Source organism: Vombatus ursinus, unplaced genomic scaffold (assembly GCF_900497805.2).
Source record: "Vombatus ursinus unplaced genomic scaffold, bare-nosed wombat genome assembly UNPS02011431.1, whole genome shotgun sequence".
NCBI lineage: Eukaryota > Metazoa > Chordata > Mammalia > Diprotodontia > Vombatidae > Vombatus > Vombatus ursinus.
Window position 1 is genome coordinate 5,910,581 of NW_020951209.1, and position 22,635 is coordinate 5,933,215.

At 40.0% G+C, this 22,635-nt stretch overlaps 1 protein-coding gene across 8 annotated transcripts in view; it reads left to right on the forward strand.

Annotated features, from left to right (window-relative positions):
• CRACR2A (calcium release activated channel regulator 2A) overlaps positions 1–22,635 on the forward strand; it is a 221,257-nt gene that overhangs the window by 176,093 nt on the left and 22,529 nt on the right. For all 8 annotated transcript variants that reach the window (XR_003568605.1, XR_003568604.1, XM_027856428.1 and 5 more), the window contains 2 exons: positions 14,538–14,844; positions 17,808–17,940. Coding sequence is in view for 6 of the 8 variants with exons in the window: in XM_027856428.1 (XP_027712229.1) it covers positions 14,538–14,844; positions 17,808–17,940 (440 nt within the window). In the remaining 2 variants the exon portion in view is untranslated. The remainder of the gene's footprint in view (positions 1–14,537; positions 14,845–17,807; positions 17,941–22,635) is intronic.

Genomic DNA, 22,635 nt, shown 5'->3' on the forward strand with positions numbered 1-22,635 from the left:
TTCATAAGTGATAGCCAAATTACTTTAGATATAGGCAAGTTTTTGAGAATATTAATAGTTTGCAAACCTTTTTAACAGCTAAATTCCTAATTTAGCAACATCCAGATTAGAAAAAAAAAACAACTTGTATTTCTAACAACCTATCATAAACAATATTATGGATGTGAAACATAAAACAAAACCTATTTCTAGTTAATGTACTTCAATTCAGTTGAATGTATCTCTAAATTACTTTATACAGAAAATCATTCCAAACAAATTTAAGTGAAACTTACATAAAACTTACCTATAGATTTTTTCATTCTAATTAGGTGTAGTAGGTATTTTCACTTCTGTAGCTCTTAGGTTTAAGCCTTATAGAATTTATAACATGTCACTAGCAGAATTGAAACAAACCTATAACCATGTCAAACGTATTTTCAGATAAAAACAAAGGACATCTTTTTTCCTCATTGTAATCTGAATAAAATATCTATTTTTCTAACTACATTGGTGTTACCAAGTTTCATAATATAGACATCTACTTAATTTTTATATGAACAATCCTAGGAAATAGGTATAAAGTTTTACAAACAATTTGAATGCATACCTGTTATCAGGTTAGCTTCAAGTATGCTGGGCTAAAATATTGTAAAATTCTAGCTTGAAGGGCTGGGGTTTTTTGGCCCAGGTAAAAAAACCTAAGGAGTTTGATCTGATGCTGGCAGGGTGAAACCAGTTTCCCCAGGCAGAAACCTTTAAATTTTCACAGAAGGAGTTAATTAAATAATTCTCAATTTGGACAATATGAGGAAACATTTATGGGCCTATGTAAGTCACAGTTCACAATAACCAATATTTTTACCATAACCAAAATTTATATAGTGTTAGATTTATAATATAGGCTTCCTATAGACCATCCTGAAAGGTGGGTGGACAATTAACAATTCACCAGATGCTTATCTAATCTTAGTCTTGGAAACAGTCGAATTAATGTTAGGCACTGTCTTTATGCAAGTTTCCTGATAAAGTATAATAATAAATAATAATAATAAATTTCACTTAAAATGAGACCAGAATAAATTCAATCACACCTGGATCTGTTTTCCTAATGGTATCATATAGGACCCCAATTTATAATTTCATTTAATTAATATTACATTTTACACAAGGGTTATTTATTCCAAGCATTTGATATTATGGGATTCACTATTTCTAGGTAATCAAATGCCAAAGATTTTAAAAGTGACAGTATATAACAGATTTTAATTATTATACTTAGGAACACTTTACTTATTAAATTCCTTCTAACTCACTATAACTTTATACTGAACATTTCCTTCATAACTTGGCACATATTCTTGTTAAACCGATGTCTTACAACAACCTTACTTTCCCAAGTGATATATTTAATTACAACCCAGGTGATTTTCTTCATTGATCTGCATATCACAATTATATTATTTCTTGATTAGTTATAATTCAGGTATTCTCTATGAGATCGAAAACTCCAAATCTCTCTCATTTTCCCCAAAATATCAAAACCTGCACTGTCTATTCCTAGTCCCAATGATAGGAAGAAGTTTGGGACATTTGGGACATATTGGGACAAATACTTATGTAAAAATCCATTGTTTTTTTTTTTAATAGTTACAATAACTTTTAAAGAGGCCTGTTGAAGTCCAGGAGTGGGTTCTCCCAACCCTGTTAACAGCTATTATGTTGTCTACGGAGATCAACTCAAAGCAGTTTTCCAAATTAAATCATACTCTTCATTTTTTCTGCTTACTTTTCACTTTTCAGAATCTGGAGAAAGTTAATAATTCATAAGTCTGATGCGGTCTAGAGATTAGGGGTCCTGGCACCCCAAAATCACGATATCCAGGTCCTGCCCAAAAGAATTCGACCCAAGCCTTCTTCCAGCCAAAAACAAAGTTTATTGAAGATATGCCATATTAGCTAGACTCTTAAGGAGTCTGAGCATCTATGGGCTATTGGCTAGATTGTGAAAATCTGAGCCTCTTAATGGAGACAAGATGGACCTTATATACAGAAAGACCATGAGAGATTGGCAAAGTAGTCCATGTGATAATAGAATTCCCAAGGGTGGGAAATGGCGCCTAGGTGGAACCAAGGGTGGGAAGTGGCCTGGGGCCATAGGGAGGCAAGACAATAGAGGGGAGATTGGGTGTAGCCACAATGAAAGACCAGTTGATGGGACCATAGCTGCCAGAGATTTGGCCTTGTGGGAAAGGACAGAGTCCATGAGGTAATAGAATTACTAAGGGTGGGAAATGGAGCCTAGGTGGGACCAGGGGTGGGAAGTGGTCTGGGGCCATAGGGAGGCACCAGTTGATGGGACTATAGCCTCAGGGGAACACCAGAGATTTGGCCATGTGGGAAAGTCCAGGGTTTTTCCTTTCTGGCGCTCAGATTCCAACCCCATCAGGGCCAGAGTTTTTCCTTTCTGGGGCTCAGATTCCAACCCCATCAAGTCAAGAGAATTATATTTTTCTCAGAATTTTTACCAACATTACTTATACAAACAGCTTTTACAATGGTAATGTTGAGTTTTAGGGGTTTAGGGGTGCTGGGACCCCAAAATCAAGAAATACAGGTCCTGCCTGAATGAATTCCACCCAAGCCTTCTTTCAGCCAAAGATAAGGTTTATTAGAACATCCATAATATTGGGCAAACTCTTAAGGAATCTAGGCATTTGTATTGCTAATGCATGTGGGGGGAGATTTTAAGAAATCTGAGCATTTGGCTAGATTATTATAAGAATCTGAACCCTTGGCTAGATTTTGAGAATCTGAGCACTTTAATGGAGACAAGATGGACCTTATATACAGAAAGACTGTGGGAGGAATCTAGGAGTGGCCAAGTAGTTTGGGGTGACTGGAGGGGTCTCAAGAAGATCTGGATGGGAGTGGTCAGTAAACTGGGGTGAACAAGAAGACTTGGAACCTAGATCACAAGGCCCAGGGAGAATGGAGTCTAGAAAGGATTAAGGGTGAGAAGTGGCCAGGGGCCATCTGGAGGTAATAGATAATGGAGGGCTAGGTAACAGAATTGAGAGGTTGGGAGATTGGGAGAAGGTGATAATGAAAAGACAGTTGATAGGATTATAGCCTCAGGTGAATGCTAGAGATTTGGCCAGGTGGGAAAGTCCAGGGTTTTTCCTTTTTGGGGTCCAGATCCCATCCTCATCAGTAATATACATTTTAAACATAAATTGCTGAAATTCTCAAGTGATTGCATTTAAAGTCACTTTAGAAAAACCTTGATGAAAGTGAGCCTTTAAAGGACAAAAACTTATTTTTGCAGTTTTAAACACATTTGTCTGATTGGGGTGGGTAATTTTGTAGATAACAGAATGCCATCAGAGAGCAGGGAATTCTAAAATCTGGCTAGGCGATCTTTTCCCTAATAGTTCACAGATGGATTTTAGGGATCAGAAGGAAGCAGGAGTAAACTTACCCACTAGTTGGTGCTTTAACGATCTACAAAAAAAAAAAATATTTCCACAATCCGCTTAGTTAGTTAGCACTTGTTATATTTCTAAATTGGATAACTTATCAATAGAAAGATTAGTTGTTCAACTTACAAAATTGGTGAAGGGAGCAAGGGGTGAAGGGAATCCTTAACAAAGAGGTAGGGGGTTGAAAGAGTAAGGGAGGCGGCAGGTAAAGCAAGGGAGATAAAGGGAGGTGGGGGGAAGAAATTGAGCCGAGGCCATCAGATAGCTAAATTTTTAGTGGCCAGATCTGTCAACTTACTCCAAAGGTATGAGTAGTCCAATTGCTTAGGCTTTTTGGCCCCTGTCGCTCATGAGGATGGGATATGGACCCAGAAAGGGAAAACCCTGGACTTTCCCACATGGCCAAATCTCTGGAGTTTGCCTGAGGCTATAATCTCTTCAACTGACCTTTCTTTGTGGCTACACCCAATCTCCCAATTCTCCATTACCCTTAACCTAGCCTAGCCCTCCATTGTTTTACCTCCCTATGGCCCCAGGCCACTTCCCACCCCTAATCCTATCTAGGCTCCATTCTCCCTTGGCCTGGTGATCCAGGTCCCTGGAGTTCAATTACCTCATAGACTACTTGGCCACTCCTAGATCCCTCCCCTAGTCTTTCTGTAGATAAGGTCCATCTGGTCTCCATTAAGATGCTCAAATTTTTATAATCTAGCCAATAGCTCATAGATGCTCATATTCCTTAAGAGTCTGTCTAATATGGCAGATCTTTAATAAACCTTGTTTTTGGCTGAAAGAAGGCTTGGGTTGAATTATTTCAGGCAGGATCTTGAGGTCCCAGCACCCTTAAACCTCTAGACCTAATCATCACTAGCCTTGATTTTTTTTTGTTGTTGTTGTGAGGCAATCAGGGTTAAGTGACTTGCCTAGGGTCACACAGCTAGTAAGTGTCAAGCGTTTGAAGCCATATTTGAACTCAGGTCCTCCTAACTCCAAGGCCGGAGTTCTATTCACTGTGCCACCTAGCTATTCCCTAGCCTTAAATCTTTTAAAGTTTGATAATTAAAAGACCCACACCTGAGCCACAATGATTCCCCAGCTAAATTAGTTGTTGCTAGTCTATATCAGACATCTCAGAACTTACTCACTTGCTTTTTTTTTCTTTTTTTTTTTTCTATCCCTGGCTCAATGGGGAATTCTCCCTTATCCCGTGCTGTGAGGAGTTTTTCTAAGGGAGTTTTTTAGGCACACTTTTTTTTTTTTTTGCTGTGGTTGGCTCCCATTATATTATTTTTATATTTATATATTTATGTTTTATATATATTTATATTATCATTATTTTAAATCCCTAGGGGGTGTCCTTTCTTAAAGTTTCAAGAATCCTTCCTTTGGGCCTAATGGCTTAAGTGACTATCAATTAATCTCAATTGAGATGGTGATTTGCTTTCTAAGAATTAAAGGTACAGGACTTATAATAGAGAATTTTCCTTCATCAGCCCTTGCTGTCTACAGCTGGGTTCACAGAGCCGACCTGAACTGAGGTAGATTCTGTGGGCTAGTTCTGAAATCTTTTAGCCGTTTAGAGCTGAAGACAGATGGCTGCTATTGTCAAACCTCTCCCACCCCCACCCAAAAAGAAAATCCTTCTCTGATTGTACTTTCCAATCTACAAACTTTTATAAATTGGGGAAAAGGTCCCCTTTCCCTGTATCTGTCTCTTGATTTTGGTCCCAATCAAAAGACAGTGATTTTTAAGTTTTCTCTTTACTTTCTTACCCTTTAAACTTTAAACATAGATAACACATCAAAAGGTATGCCTTCAGGCAAAGTCATCTTGAGTTAGCTCTTCCCTCAGCTCTCAGCAATTGAAGCAGCTCTTGCAAATCAGACTGTAAACACTCAGAGACAGACACAAAATACAAACTCTGAACACAGTGTCTTAGTGACCAGAAATTAAAGTTCAGATAAAAATTTCTTCTGCTTCTTACTCTACTTAAGGCAATTTCTTTTTCACTCAGAATAAAAATACCTAATTTATTTCCTCTACTTAAGGAAATCCTTTAACATATATTCCCAACAACCAGCCAGGATTGTAACTTTAGATAAGTTTATACTCATGGTTTTGAGGTTTAGAGTTTTGGGGGTGCTGGGACCCCAAAATCATGACACATGGGTCCTGCCTGAATGAATTCAACCCAACCCATCTTTCAGCCAAAGACAAGGCTTATTAAATTATTATTAAATTGTTAACTAGCATTTTATCAATTATTATTTGTCTTATTAATTATTAATAATTATTATTTATTTATATTGGCCAGACTCTTGTGGAATTTAAATATCTGTGACTCTCTTATTGACAAGCAGGCTTGAACAAGTCTCAGCCCCTAAATGGCAGCCAAGATGGATCTTATATACAGAAAGAGGGCTCTAGGAGTGGCCAAGGAGGAGGGGTCTGTGAGAAGGGGCATCTTGATGGGCTGGGGTGACTGGAGGAGGGATCTAGGGTGGATCTTGATGGAAATGGCTGGGAGGTAGAATGGGGTCTAGATTGGATCAAGGGTGGGAAATGGGCAGGTGGCATCCGAAGGTACCAGACAAGAGAGGGCTAGGCTCAATTAAGGGTAATGAAGAATTGGGGAATTGGGAGTAGGAAATAAGGAAAGGCCAGTTGATAGTATTATAGCCTCAGGTGAACACCAGAGATTTGGCCATGTGGAAAAGTCCAGGGCTTTTCCTTTTTGGAGTCCAGATCCCAAAGACATGGTCTTTTCCTTTTAGGGGTTCAGATGTCATCCCCCTCATTAGCAACTCCTCATTTTCCTTTTTGAAACCCTAGTCCTGTAAAAAATTTTCAGGGTACACAGGTTATTATAACACAGATTGAGGTATGTGGATAGAGACCTCCAAAATACCCTGAATTTCCCAGTTGGTGCCCCACTAATTTTATGTGCCCAAATTATCTCTCAATTTATCCCCATAGCTCGAATGAGGAAACCTGTTTCAATAGAATGTATTCAATAGACATAATCATGCTGCTTTTGAGAGTGAAAATTGGAAGGCTGCAGTACAAAACAAATAACACTTAAAACTGACACAGATCATATAAACTTCCCCAGAAATCTAACCACTGGTGATAGGGAGAGACTCAAATCACAGCCAGAGTTCTAACAGAAAGTTCCCCCTTGTGGACAAATTTTTCACTTGGGCCCAAAAGATATAAGGCAGTTTTCTGATAAGAATCTGGAGTGCAGAGCTCTGGTCCCTTCATGGTGGTTGCCAAACTGAGATGAATGAAAAATCCAAGACACAGAGTTTCTGGGTAATTAATGATCAATTTCTTAATTAGGCTAGCTGATAACAAATTGAGGGTCAGTTTTTTTTCCCCCACAACCAAGCACCCCCAAGAGAGTGGGTTTTTTTTTTTTACCAGAATGCCCCCCCCAAAGAAGAAATCAACCCTAATTGGTGAACAATTAATGAGGGAGGTAGGCACATTAATGTAGAGGTGGGCTAAAAGTCTTCAGCTCTACCTGCTGAGAATGTGGCTTGATCATGAGACTCAGCTGCCTCCAGCAATATGGACAAAGGAATCCATCTCAACCCAGACCACTCTGATTGATTTTCTCTTTCAAGAGCTGGGTTACCCTAAACTCCTTTGGGGGGTGGGGTGGGTGTGGAGAGGTGCAAGGGCATAGCTCAGTGCTTTGGGGCTGGGATTCACCCAGATTAGATTCTGTTTGCATTGTAAACAGAAGTGAGGTCTTCTGGTTGGGTGGGAAGGAGTCCAAGGTGGAGGAGCATGTTCCTGAGAGGATTTGGGCAATCTCATCTATCAGTAACTGCCTGACTGGTCTGGAGAGGCTGGTCCCTGAATGAAGAAACAGGGAAAGAAAAACCTGGACCCTGCTTTAATAACTGGTTATTAATATACTAGAGAAATAATCACTTCTCTCAAAGGCTTGTTTTGAATAAGATGCTTTGTCTCTACTAATGCCATTTATAGATCAGAAATATTAACTTTGTGACCCTGGGCAAGTCACTTTCAGTGGTTTATGCAGGTCTCCAAAACTCTTAGGTTGTAGAGAAGGTGCCAGTCTGCCTCCAAGGCAGGAGTTTCCTCAGGAATCTCAGAGATCTTCTAAGTCAGGGGCTCTTAACCTGAGGTCCATTAACTTTTTTTCATAACTATTTCAATCTAATTGGTTTTCTTTGTACTCTTATGTATTTTATTTTATACATTTAAAAAAGTATTGTGGAAAGTGATCCATAGGAAAGAGGGAAGGGAAGGCACTTAGTGCCTACTATGTGCCAGGCACTTTTCTAAGCACTTTTTAGAAATGGTATCTCATTTGAGATAGGCCTCTCCAGACTGCCTAAAGGACTCATGACACACAAAAAAAGTGAAGAGTCCCTGCTTTAGTCCAACCCCCTAATTTTACAGATGGGAAAACTGAAGGCCAGGAAAGTAAAGTAATTTGCCAAAAGTTACCCACCTGGTTCATGGCAGAACCAAGGATAGAACCCAGGTCTTCTAACTCCCAGTCAAGTACACTGCACTCTTGATTTAATTTTCCTTTTTATCCCCACCTTCTTCAATTTATAGTTTTTTCTGTGCACAAAGCCCTGTGGTATCCTTTCTAGGGGCAACAAGAAATGTCACCAGGCTAATGATATAACTCTAAAGCACAAACTCTTTTGGTCATATCTATATTTATTATTATTATTATTATTACTACTACTACTACTACTACTACTACTACTATTACTACTACCACTACCACCACTTCTGCTAAGCTAGCATTTATATAGCACTTTAAATTTTTACTTAAGCACTTTACAAATATTATCTCATTGTATTCTCACAACCGTGGGAGGTAGATGCTGTTGTTATCCTTATTTTGCAGATGAAGAAACTGAGGCAGACTGAGGTTGTGACCAAGGTCACACAGCTAGAGTCTGTAGATGGATTTGGACTCAGGATTTTCTGACTCCAAGTTCAGCATTCTATCTATTACTATTACTAGGCCACCTAGTTGCCTCTTCCCAGTGCCAGCCTTAGCTTCCCTTCTGGTGTTCCTTCTACTCACTGAGACTCATGGTTAGCCTAGAGCAACTAAAATCAATGTTTCTGCCTGCCTCCTTCCCTCCTTCCCTCCCAACCTGGAGTCTTATGGAAGGAATAAACTGAAGGGGAACAGAGAAAAATAAGATGCAGATTTTAAGCGTGGTACCTTAGCATCCCTTTGGCCCATGGACCATTCTCAATCACAAGACTGCCCCCCGAGCCCAGCAGAGCTTCTGTATATAACATGGAATCTTGGTGTTACTAATGTTCCGTTCTCAGAACTAACCACCCACTTGGCAGCCTAGAAAATAGCCCCCCTGCCTACTTGCCTGTGGTACACTGTGATTTGTGCCAAGCAGCTGAACATTCGCTGCCTGCATAATGAAGTTCAATTCTAGAACTGAAATCTGTTACCTCTCCCTCAAATCAAAACTGCATTTGGCATTGATGGCCGAGTTGGTTAACATTTTCAGGCCAGGGCAAGATAGGAGGCAAGGGGTTCAACTTTTATCTGTGACCTAAGCGTATAGTTCCTTATAAATCCTGAGGAGACTGCTCTGGGCCCTTCTGCCATAGCTGCTCTCCCCTAGATTTTATTTGAGAGATGTAGTCCTGGTTTGGTCTTGTTTGTTCAAATGGTCAGCCCAGAGCTGCAAAGCTAGTAAAGAGGGGATTCCCCTCCCCACCTCTTCGGAATTATAGAATCAGAGGATTTAATCACCACCAACAACATTGAAGACCATCTAGTCCATGAGTTCTTAACTTTTTTTGTGTGTCATGGACGCTACAGGCAGTCTAGTGAAGCCTATGGACCACTGCTCAGAATGTTGTTGTACAGTCCTTTCAGTTGTGTCTGACTCTTTGTGACCCCCATTTGGAGCTTTCTTGGAAAAGATATTGCAGTGGTTTTCCATTTCCTTCTCCAGCTCATTTATACAGATGAGGAAACTGAAGCAAATGGGCTTAAGTGACTTGCCCAGGGTTGCATAGTTAGTACCCATCTGAGGCTAGATATGAACTCATGAAGATGAGTCTTCTTGACTCCAGGCCCAATGCTCTATCCACTGTGCCACCTAGCTGCCTTTCTCAGAATAATACTTTTTAAGTGCATTAGAAAAACTAGTTAGGATTACCAAAAGAACCAATAATATTGAAATAGTTGTCAAACTATTTTTTTTAAGTTCACAGACTCTACATTATAAATCAGTGATGAACATGAATCACTGATTAAATACAACCCTATCTTTAATCTTCAAATGAGCAAATTGTGGCCTAGAGAAACAAAAGTGACTTGCCTAATATGATACAGGTAATTCAGGACTCAAAACTTATACCCCTCGACAACACATCTGATGGTCTTTCCACTACCACATCCCCAAAGTACCTTCTATTTCTCTATCAATAACTTGAGTGGCCGTAGTGCAAAAAGAGCAGAACTCTGAGTCAGGAAATAGTAGGCTTAAGTCTTGCCTTGGACACATAATGAATGCATGACCCTTACTTGCAAATCACTTAATCTCTGGGGACCCCAAGCAACTCTCTTAAGACTAAAAGTTTCAGAGTGGTTGTTGGGATGCCCTGGTGGAGGAGGTTTCTTCACTTTCAGCTCACAGGCACGAAACAATACAATAACTCATTATCTTTCCCCAAAACTGTCCCCTCATTCTACCTTCCCAGTTACAGAGGGCAGCTCTATCCTCCCAGTTCCTCAGACTTATAACGTGGATTACTGACTGTCTCTTATCCCCCATATCCAATGTGTTGCAAAGGCCTATCAATATCACCTTTGTGACATCTCTCAAATAGGTCCCCTTCTCTTCTCTGACACTACCACCACTCTATTGTAGGCTTGTGTCCTCATAACTTGATTATTGTCATAGCCTGATGGTAGGTGTGCATACTTCAACCATTTTCCATTCAGCAGCTAAAGTGATTCTCCTAAAGAGTATGTCTGATCATATTAATGAGGTCTAGAGGCTTAGGGGTGCTAGACCCCAAAATCATGACACGTAGGTCCTGCCTGAATGAATTCAACCCTAAGCCTTCTTTCAGCCAAAGACAAGGTTTATTAAAGATCTGCCATATTAACCAGATTCTTAAGGAATCTGAGCACCTGTCAGCTATTGGCTAGATTGTAAAAATCTAAGCAGTGGCTAGAATTTAAGAATCTGAGCACTTTAATGGAGACAAGATGGCCCTTATATACAGAAAGACTGTGGGAGGGATCTAGGAGTGGCCAAGTAGTTTGGGGTGACTGGAGGGGTCTCGGGAAGATCTGGATGGGAGTGGTCAGTAAACTGGGGTGAATAAGAAGACCTGGACCTGGACCTGGACCGTGGCCAAGGGAGAATGGAGTCTAGATAAGATTAAGGATTAAGGGTGGGAAGTGGGGGGGTGGGCATTGACAGGGGGCCATCTAGAGGTAATAGACAATGGAGGGCTAGGTAACAGATTTGGGAGGTTGGGCATGGGTAATAATGAAAGGACAGTTGATAGGATTATAGCCTCAGGTGGACGCCAGAGATTTGGCCATGTGGGCAAGTCCAGGGTTTTTCCTTTTCAGGGTCCAGATCCCATCCTCATCAATATTACCTGCTATTCAATAAACTCCAGTGGCTTCCTATTGCTTATAGGATCAAATACAAAATTCTCTATTTGGCCTTCAATGCCCTTTATGACCTTGCCCCTTTCTACCTTTTCAGTCTTCTGACACATCAACATTTTGATCCAGTGACACCGGCCTCCTGGCTGTTCCATGAACCAGACACTCCATTTCACTGTACCAGGCATTTTCTCTGGTTATCTTCCATGCTGTCCTCTACTCTACCTTTGACCTCCTTGGTTTCCTTTAAGTTCGACCTAAAAGTCCAGCTTCTCTAGGCAACCTATCCTAATTCTGCTTATTACTAGTGCCCTCCCTCTGTTAATTATTTCCCATTTCTGCTGTATATAGCTTGCTTTGTATATATTTATTTACATATTGTGTCCCCCATTAGCTCGTTAGCTCCTTGAGAGCAGAGACTGTCTTTTCCCTCTTTTTGTATCCCCAGTGCATAGAAGGTGCTTGATAAATGTTTATTGATTGATGAATTAATAATGGCTAGCTCTTATATAGCACCTGCTATATGCTGGGCACTGTACTACGCACTTTACAAATATTACGTCAACACAGAACAAAGCTTCTGATTATTCAGAGTACTGATTATTCAGAAACCTTTATTTTTCTCTTCTACCTCATATTCCTGTTACCGAACAGTAGTGTCCCAGCCTGTTCACTAGGGAAGCTCTGAAAGCTTGCACTAGTATTAGTAAGGCCTGTACTAATAAGCCCCTGTACTAAGGGGCAGTTGAGTGGGTGGTGCTTTGTACTTTGGAGTCAGGAATACCCAAGTTCATGTTTTTCTATGCCTCAGTTTCCTCATTTGTAAAATAAGGATAATAATCCCTACAGCATGTTCCTGACAGGGTTGTCATGAGGCCCAAATCAGAAAGCATTTTATAAACTTTAAAATACTACATAAATTCAGTTATCTTTATCTTTTGATAAGGAGCCATTTTAAAATGACATTAATGGGTACCCCTAATCTATTTAGTATTCCTTTGTCTCACATTTATGAGCTGTGTGACCTTGGACAAGTCACAACCTGTCTCAGCCTTCATGTCCTCATCTGTTAAGTGGGGATAATAATAGCACTTACCTCCCAGGGCTGTTGTGAGGATCAAATGAAATATGATTTGTAAAGTGCTTAGCACATGCTTGGTATATAGTAGGTATTTAATAAGTGCTTGTTTCCTTCCTTCCTTTCTTCTTTTCATGTTATTTTAAATTACTTTCCAGAATGATTAGATCAGTTCACAGCTCCACCAACAGTGCATCAGTGTGCACACCTTTCCACAGTATCTCCAGCATTGACTAGTCCCATCTTTGCCAATTTGCAAAGCAAAGGATGAAATGTCAAGGTTGTTTTGATTTGCATTTCACTTCTTTTCAGGCATCCGGAGCATTCTTTCATATGGTTGTTAGTACTTTGCAACTTCACCCATTGAACATTTATCAATTGGGCATGAGTTTTTGTCTTACATATTTCTTATAGTTGCCTACATATCGTGGAGATCAGACCTTTATTAGAGATCATTTCCCACTTGACAGCTTCTCTACTTATTCTCATTGCATTAATTTTGTTCATACAAAAGTTTTTCAACTTCACATAATCGAAATTTTCTACTTTATCTTTTGTAATTGCCTTTATCCCTTGTTTGTTAAAAATTCATCCCCTACCCATAAATATGGAAAGTACTTGATCTGGCTGCCTTCACATTGTTTTATGATATGACATAATTTTTTTCATTTAGTTCTTTATTTTTTTTCCAATTTTTTAACATTTTTATTTAAAGCCTTGAGTTCCAAATTCCATCCTTCCCTCCCTCCCTCCCTTCCTCCATCCCTGAGACAGTAAGCAATCAGATCTAGGTTATATATGTGCAATTATGTAAAACATTTCCATGTTAGTCATTTTGTACAAGAAGACTCGAATAAAAGAAAAAAATGAAAGAAAGAAAGTGAAAAATAGCATGCTTCAGTCTGTTTTCAGTCAATATTAGTTCTTTCTCTGGAGGCAATAGTAGGCTTCATATGATATGACATTTTTAAGATTCAGGTCACATCCATTTTGAGTTTGTTGTAGTATATGGTATAAGATGTTGCTCTAAAACTAATTTATGCCAAGTTGCTTGCCATCTTTTCTAGCAATTCTTGCCAAATAAGAAGTTTTTTTTTCTCTAAGTAACTTATTTTTTAAGTTTATCAAACACTGAACTGTTGAGTTCAGTTAGTTCTGATTCTTCCTCATCTAGTCAATTCCATTAAACTGCTTTTCTATTTTTTAACCAGTACTAAATATTTTTTAATAATTACAGTTTTATAATGTAGTTTGAAGTCTGGAAGTGCTTATTTCCTCATTTCGTTCCTACTTTAAAAAAATATTTCCCTTGGTTTTATGGATCTTTCATTCCTCCAAATGAATGTTGTTATTATTTTGTCTATATCTGTAAAATATCCCCTTGATGGTTTAGTTGATATAACTCTAAATCCATAAACTAATTTTGGCATATTGTCATTTTTATTATAATAGGATGGCCTATGTATGAGTACTGAATATCCCTTCAGTTAGTTAAGTTGTTCATTTAATTCTTTAAGGAGCATTTTGTAATTATACCTCTACAGGTATTGATTGTATTTAAATTGACTCCCAGATACTTTATGCATTTTGTAATTATTTTTAATCAGACTTCCCTTTTTATTATTCCCTACTGAATTTTGTTATTGCTATATAGAAATGCTGTTGATTTTTGTAGATTTGTTTTGTAACCTGCTACTTTACTGGAGCTATTCGTGATGGAAGTGCTTAGAACTAGAAGATCATGTACTAAGTAGCCCTAATGATTTATTTAACAGATGAAGAAACTGAGGCCCAGAGAGGCTTATTTGCCCAAGGTCACTCAGCTAATAAGTAGTGGCACCAGGATACTAACCCAGTATACAGCTAGAATTGCTGGAATTATTTAGAAGATGGATTAGACTTGTTCCTCTTGGCCCCAGGAAGCACAATTAGGATCAGTAATTTGAAGTTAGAGAGTCAGATTTTGACTAAACATGAGAGAGAGAAAAAAAAAATCTTCCTAATAATTAGAACTATCTAAATGTGGAATAGATAGCTTTTTATGTGGTAGTGAATTTCCCACTGTCAGGGCTATTACAGAAGGGACATACTTTGATTAAGGATTCAGTTAGGTGCCCTCTGTGGTGTCTTCCAACTCTGATATTCTGTAAATCTGTAATTCAATGAATGCTATTCTCATCTTTTCTTTCCTCCAGTGTGTGGGGGGAGATGACTAAACCCACCAATCTCATGTTTGCCAGGCCATCCCCAAATTTCCTTGCACTAATGTATTTGTATGTGTGTGCTTTCCTTCCTTTCCCCTTCTCTCCCTCCTCCCCTGCCCCATCCCTATAGCTATTCAACTGAGGAGGAAGATGTCTTCAGTATACCAAGAAGGAGGAGCTCCATTAGCCTGAATGGGAACACAGATGGGGATCCTGGGGCCGGTGGGCCGGGTCTTCGGGCTCTCAGGAGGATTATCTCCATTGAAGAAGATCCCTTGCCTCAGCTTCTGGATAGGCACTCTGAGGGTCAGCTGAGTAGATGTCCGGAAGAGGAGGAGAGCACTGGGCAGCATCCAGAGGACAAGAACCAACAAGCACCCCCCTTGGAACCTATATCTCCTCGAGGACAGCCAGTAGGAAAAGAAACAGGGATCCATGTAAGGGGTTGTTTCATGTTGGCTTATTTTTGTACATTGCCATCTTCTGCTTATGTTCCATGGTAGCCAACCCATCTCAGAGGATGCAAAGGGCAACACAAGAACTCCACTGAATGTAGCCATGTGTTCACCATCTTTATGTGCCTCATAAAACATGGACCCTTTGGGTTCCCCATAGAGCTTCCTTATATCACATTCAAGTGATTATTCATAACAGTCTCAAAAAGGCAGTCTAGTACAGTGGCTAAGGACTGATCACAGAGTCAGGAAGACCAAGGCTTAAATTCTGCCTCTGAAATATACTGATTGTATGACCCTAGGTAAGTTATTTAACCTCTAAATGGCCCAAGCAACTTTGGGTTTTCCATAGAGCTTCCTTATATCTTCCTAAAGTTCTGAGGAACTTTTTTTTGGTCCCTTGATGGGAACTCATATCCCTATTTAGAACTTTAGGCCCCTGACACCTTCACTCACCATTCTAAAGTGCTTTGAACATTTTTCCAGAGATCAAAAGATTTAGAGCTAAACAGGACTGTAGTCCAGCCTCCTTCATTTTATAGAAACACAAACAGGGCCTCAGAGAGGAGGCCTGACAAGCCCAAGACCATATAGATAGGCAGAGCCAGGATTTGAACCCAGGACTTCTGAGGTTCAGCTAAATGCTCTGTGTGCATTTTGAGTGTTGTTACCATTTACAACAGAGCTATTGCTATGCTGAAATTTCTCTGTGTGCTTATTTGCATAAGATCTGGGTCATTTTCCCCTGGATCTCCATATATAGGTATCTCTCCTCATGTCATAACATGTTGTAGTCACAGAGTAAGGCATGTATCATGTATACCTGGGGCAGGAGCTGTCTGAGAGACTTGGAACTAGTCATTTCTCTTCTCAACCTCATTCCTCTTATGTGTAAAATGAAAGAGTTGGGCTAAATGATCTCCAAGTTCTCTTGTGCTGTAAACCCTATAATCTCAAACCCCTAAGGACAGAAGAGAATTTGACTTGGTAGCAAATAGCCTGGAAGAATGATAAAGTGAATTATCGAGCTTTTTGTCTGAAAGATGATGACAATGAGGGATGGAGTGATGTTTGTGGGATGAAAGTTAGTCCTTGTGAATTTAGATGAATTAAGAAAAAAAGAAAAGATGGGAGGACTGAGGAGCAGGGGCCCTGTTGAGGGAAATGTTTTGCCTTTTATTTAAATTCCTATAATTGACCTTGAATTCTTTCCTAAGTATTGGTTTCTCCCCAAAATACTATGATGATTTTTTTCTATAACTCATTACTGTCACATTACAGTTTTTTTTTTTAATGAGAGGAATTAATTCCACCAAATCCATTTTTAGGTAGATACAAAAGAGGCTTCTCATTTATTCAGGAAGTATTATGCTTGAACTCAGAGGCAGAATTTCTGGGTGAGTAAGCAGCTTCCTGGAGAGTATGTGTAGACAACTAGAAAAAGCCCTGAGCTAACATACCTTTTTTCTCCTGATCTGGTTCTGCCAATAATTCCCTGTGTGACACTTTAGTCACTTTGTTTTACTATTCTGGGCCTCAGTTTCCCCATATGAAAAACAGAGGGTAAAAGCTCTGTTCTACCCCCTTGTCCTTACTGAATCCAAGACTAGGTGGGATTAATTTGGATTAGAGCGATTTACCTAACCTTTCCTACCTTGGCAGTTTACAAGGAAGACGGGGAAGTCCCTAAGCCAAGAGTTCTTGACCTTTTTTTTTTTTCAGTTATGGGCCCCTTTGGCAATCTGGTGAAGACTATGGATCCCTTGGCAGAAGAATGTTTTTAAATAGCTAAAATAAAATATATAATATTACAAAAAATGACATTGATATTGAAATACAATTATCAAAATTTTTTTCAGAAATAAGTTCATGGACTCCAGATTAAGAAGCTCTCCTCTAAACTAAAAGAGGGTATAATGGAAGGGAGAAGATCTTTAGCAATCATAGTAATTGTTCGTATCTATAGTGCTTTAAGATTTATAGAACATTTTCTTTATGACAACGCTGTGAAGTAGGTAGTATAAGGGTTCTACACCCAATTTCATAGGTGAGGAAACTCAGGCTGATAAAAGTGACCTATGTAAGTAGTAGTAATAATAATAACTAACCTTTATATAGTGCTTACTATGTGCCAGGCACTGGCCTAAGTGCTTTATAATTATCTCATTTGATCCTTACAACAACCCTGGTGCTATTTTTATCCCCATTTTACAGATGAGCAAACTGAAGTAAAGAGAAATTAAATGACTTGCCCAGGGCCATACGACTAGTAAATGTCTGAGGCTGGATTTGAACCTGACCCTGTACCATTATTATATATTACCTGCTCTCTCATAAGTGCTGTATATAAGTGCTTCACTGATGAGATAGGAATAGGGCTCCCTTGATCTCCGCCTGTGCTTTCTTAGTCTCTAAGTAATATAGTTAAAGGCAGCTTTCCTTCCCTACCACCCAGCATCCTACAATGGAAAAATTAGCTGTGATGGCTGGTGCAGGATGGAAGAGTTTCTCTCTCTCCCTCTCTGCCACACTAGAGAGTGTTTTAATGTTCTGAAGCCAAAGATAACTCTGTCCTGGAGGTCAGAGCTTGTCCCATTTTATGTACTGTGATGCTGTGAGTACTCAAACCAGTAATCCCAGGATGTGGAACTAGAAGGGACTGTTTGTCATTTAGTCAAACCCCCTCAACTTAGAGATAACGAAACCGAGACCTGGGGGAGGCTATACGGTCAGAACTTGTCAAATCTGGCCTCAGACACTTACTAGCTAAGTGACCCAGGTAACAAGTAGCAGAGTCAGGATTCACAGCTAGGTCCCCTGACTCCAAATTCAGCCTTTGTTCCCCTACACTGATCTGCACAGGGAATGTGGGGAGGCTTGACTGGATGATGGGTGGACCAGAGGGCTTTCTAAGCCGTGGTGCAGACCTATATACCTTTTCGTAGGAGAAGAGCTCTTCCAGCTCCCCGGATCAACTTTTCAAGATTGTATTTGTGGGCAATTCTAGCGTGGGGAAGACATCATTTCTGAGGAGGTTTTGTGATGACCGATTTTCCCCAGGCACAGCAGCTACTGTTGGTGAGTTGCGTTCTGCTACTTGAAATTTCCTTCTTCTTTTAGAGGATGCGTCTTCTCTCCCAGCTCAAATTTCCTTGATGAAACCTCCTTATTTATGTATTTATCACATTCCTCCTGCTCTTAGTAGAATGTAAAGTCCTTGAAGGCAAGAACTGTTTAACTTTTGTCATTCCCTCCAGTGCCTAGAGTAGGACTGAAGGAGCATGGGACCCTAGGACACCTTTCAGCTGGATCTGGAGGGAGAAAGCCAGAAGGACAGAAGTGGGGAGTGGTTGAATTGGAGGTGCTGATGGCCTTGTCTTTTCAGCTTAGTAGCTTGGTAGGTAGTACATAGTGGGTACAGGATGGGTAAGATGAGTTCCCCCATTAAATGACCCAGCGTGGAATAATAGAATCAAAAAATTTTAGACCTGGAAGGACCTTCTGTATCACATATTCAAATATTCTTATTTTGTAGATGAGGAAACTAACACCAAGACAAATTAAATGATGAAACTAATTGCCTAGAGCCTAGAGTCCAGGTCATCTGAATCTCACTCCAGGTCCCTTTTCATTGTACCATCTTGCTTTATGTTAAACATACAGCAGATGGCCTTGACCTACTTATCTCTTAGAGATAGCAGGGCCAGTTCTAGACAAAATTGAAACTGGCCAAGGTTCTTCATCTGAGCCCCTCTCTGGACATCAGAAGTTCCCAAGGTCCTCTGCTTTTACTCTCCTCCATGACCATGGGCAAGTCACTTCTTCATTTGAAAAATAAAGGGGGAGGGGCAGGTAGGTGGTACAGTAGATAGAGCCCTGGAGTCAGGAGGACCTGAGTTCAAATCCGGCCTCAGACACTTAACACTTACTAGCTGTGTGACCTTGGGCAAGTCACTTAACCCCATTGCCTACCCCCCTCCCCCCAAAAAAAGAAACTGCTTTAAAAAAAAAAAAAGAAAGTGATTGGGTTTGATGACTAAGGTCCTGTCTATCTCTAAATCTACAACCCTGAGGAGGCATTTGCAGTGCCTGATTTGGTGTAGTGGGAGGATCTGGAGTCAGTGTATCTGGGTTCAAATCCCAGCTCTGTCTCTCACAACCTGTGTGATCTTGCTTGCCCTGACCAGAGATGGGGATTCCAATATCTCTTCTACACTCTTTCATATACCACTTCCAGTGTTTCCTCATTGACCTTGCCTTCTTTCACTCATGTTAATCCCTCTGAAGTTTAGGCTTCCTTCTTCTTGTTCTATCCTCATGGAGCTTGGAAAACAGCCAATCATCATTCTCTACTTAAGAATCCTCCTTGACCCATTCCTTTCCCCATTCGTCTTCAGGAACTGGCTCTCTCAGTTGGTTCACTCCATGCCCACTACTGTCTTGGGCACTATCCTGAGAGTTGTCTGAAAGTGTGGTTCAGAAAGAGCTCTTGAACTGGAGTCAGAAGACTTTGGTTCAAAGGTAGACTCTGTCATTTATTATACCTTTGTGACCTTCAGTACATAATTTATCCTGGCTGGTCCTCTCTCTCCTCATCTATAAAATGATGGCATTAAACTTGGTAGATTTGATTCAGCCCCTATTATTTTTCAGCAATGAATCACCCAGGCAGAGAATCACTCAGGGCAAACCAGGCTTGAAGTAGCTATTTTCTGTCTTTTAAATAATGACAGTTCCCGTTTATGTAGAATTTTAAGGTTTATAAAGTACTTTCCTTATAACAACCCTGTATGAGATAGGTGGGACAAATATCATTATCACCCTTTGCAAGATGAAGAAACTAAGGCTCAGAGTGATTTGCCTATCGTCAGTGACCTATCAGTCAGAGTGTGAGCTCTTGTTCATAAGATCTTGCTCACACCCAGGTCTCAACTCTGGACTTAGGACTTTTTCCGTGTCCACTTTTCTTCACAACAAAATGCTGAAGGCTTCCCTTTATTTAAATTGTACCATGAGGTCTACCTTGGCAAGGCTTTCCTGAATGAAGCCCACCATTCTCTTCCAGTCTACCAGCCAAACATCTACTCAACTTCGCCTCCATGATTTCTACCATTGTGGTAGTTGAATAGCATCAAAATTCTACCACCAGATTTTTTAGGCAAACCTTCTCTGGTCCTATATTAATCACTCTGCCTTTCTTCATTAGATAGTGAGTTCCTTGGAGAGTTCTCAACACTCTGCTCCAGCTACCCTTTAGGCACTAAGTCCAGGCTTGTGTGATTGATTGATGGATGGATTGACTGGCCAATTGACAGTATAACAAGAAGAAATCCATTGGATTTTCACCAGAGAGTCTTCTGGAGCACCTGCAGCGCAGAATGTATTTCTTTTGCTTTGTTTAGCCCGTACATATCTCTCTGGGCCTGAGACAGAGCTGATTTTCCTTGACTGGTGAGGTGAACCAAATGTGAATACAGAGGAGTGATCTCATCAGCTAGCTCCATGACAGGCCTTCTCCTGCTTAGGACCCCTCTCTCTTCCAACACACACACACACACACACACACACACACACACACACACTCACTCACTCACTCACTCACTCACTCAAAAGCAGGAGCCACCTATGCTCTAAGGGGCTTAGAACTTGTGGTCCAGTTTCCTAGATAAAGAAGTCTCAGAACAAAACAACTATCGAGTAGTATGCAATGAACAAGTCCCCGTGTGCCACTGATCTTGAGTAAGTCACAGCTCCTCTCTAGGCCTTAGTTTCTTCACTCCTAAAATGAGGGAGCTGGGCTAGATTATCTTCCACCTCAACCATTCTTGGATTCTCTCTGCTTCTCTCCCCTTTATTCAGCACTAGTTCTTGGTTACAGCCCTGCACACAGGCTGCCTTTACTCCAGACAGAGAAGAGAGGGCCCATCCTTTCCTCCTCCAAGAGATACAACTTTCTCAGATCCCTAGACTTTGTCAAATAAAAAATTAAACTAAGTATGAATTCATTTCCCAGTCCATTTCAAACTACTTTGATAATAAACAGTTAGCCCTGAGATTTCCCAATTACAAAAGAAAAATAAAGGCCAGAGCTCAATGAATTCTTCTAGTATCCAGCCACAGCATGCTAAAGTAACATTTGTCTAGACTAGAGTCTCATATACAACATGTTCTCTAGCCCTCACAACAGCTCTGTGAGTTATAATTACAGTACTACTATTACTATCTCCATCTTACAGATGAAAAACAGACTCAGAAGTTAAAAGTGATTTGCCTAAGATCACAAGAGCTGGGAAGAGTTGGGTCTAGGCCTCAGGTCTCCCAAGTCCAAATCTAGTATGTCTTCTATTATAACACCATGTTAGTTTTCCATAGCGAAGGACAGAACACTGGACAAGAGTTTGGAGACCCTACACAAATCACAACTTCCCTCATCCTCAGTTTCCTCATTTTAAAAGGGGGTTGGTTGATATCTAACTTGTCTCCTTCGAAGGGAAGTTTTGGTGACCATATGGAATGATGAATGTGAAAACCCTTTGAAAGTATAATTGTAAATGATTGGACTCTTCCTTCCCAGTCTAAACATCAGATTCCTTTGTCTTTCCCCCCACCTCACTGCCCGACTGCACTTCACCCTTGGCCTAGAAGCAATATTTGATGACATTTTTTGCCATCTGCATTATTCTTGGTCCGTTTACTGTCTGTCTGCTTTCTTTCCATCTGTATTGCCAGAGCTGCCCTATTCTATCCTAAGTCATCGGGCTAAGAAGCTTAACAGCTATTTAATTCTGTGGGAGTGGCAAGATGCAGGAGATGGATCTTGCCAACTCCTAGATCTGGTTCCTTTAAAACGAAGTTTCAATCTTTCAACATTTCCATATGACCCTGAGGAGTCACATGAGAAAGACTTAGGGAAGAGGAATTTATTGCTTAAACAACACTTATTTATTCATTGTTTGGAAACATTTATTAAACATCTGCTGTAATAATGGTTTGTATTCATGTAGTGAAGCTAGGTGACACAATAGACAGAGCCCTGGACCTGGACTCAGGAAAAGGAATTCAAATACAGTCCCAAATATTTACTAGCTATGTGGCCCCATCCAGGTCATTTAACCTATCTGTCTCAGTTTCCTCACTTGTAAAATGGAGAAAATAATAGCACCTATCTCTTAGGATTATTATGAGGATAAAATAGGATAATATTTATAAAGTACTTTGCAAATCTGAAAGTGCTATAGAAATGCTATTTTTATTATAAATATTATTATTTATAAGTTTGCAAAGCACCTTACATATATTTCTCATCTTGTTGGATCCATACAACAACCCTATAAAATAGGTGGCACAAGTATTATAGCCTCCACTTTAAAGACAAGGAAACTGATACTCAGAGCATTTAAATAACTGCCCCAGGACCACACAATAAGTGGCAAAGTCAACTGGAACCCAAAGTCCAGGGCACTTTCCCCAGGGTAACAATGAACTCTGTGAGACACTGTGAAGTTAACCAAGGTGGATAGAACATTGTTTCTGCTCTAAAGATGTTTGCATGCTAAGGTTTCCCTGATTAACACAGTTAACTACCCCTTAACATACCATATTCCAAGTCTGGTCTGTCATTCAGTGCTAACTTTCGTAACCTTATTCTCATGGAAGGAGTTCACTCCTATAATGTCATTTAATATCTCTTCATGTTTTTCTGGAACCAATTATCATTGGTTAATATAATTAGGAGGGCTAAGCCACTAGGAGAAAATTCCTTTTCTCTGAAAG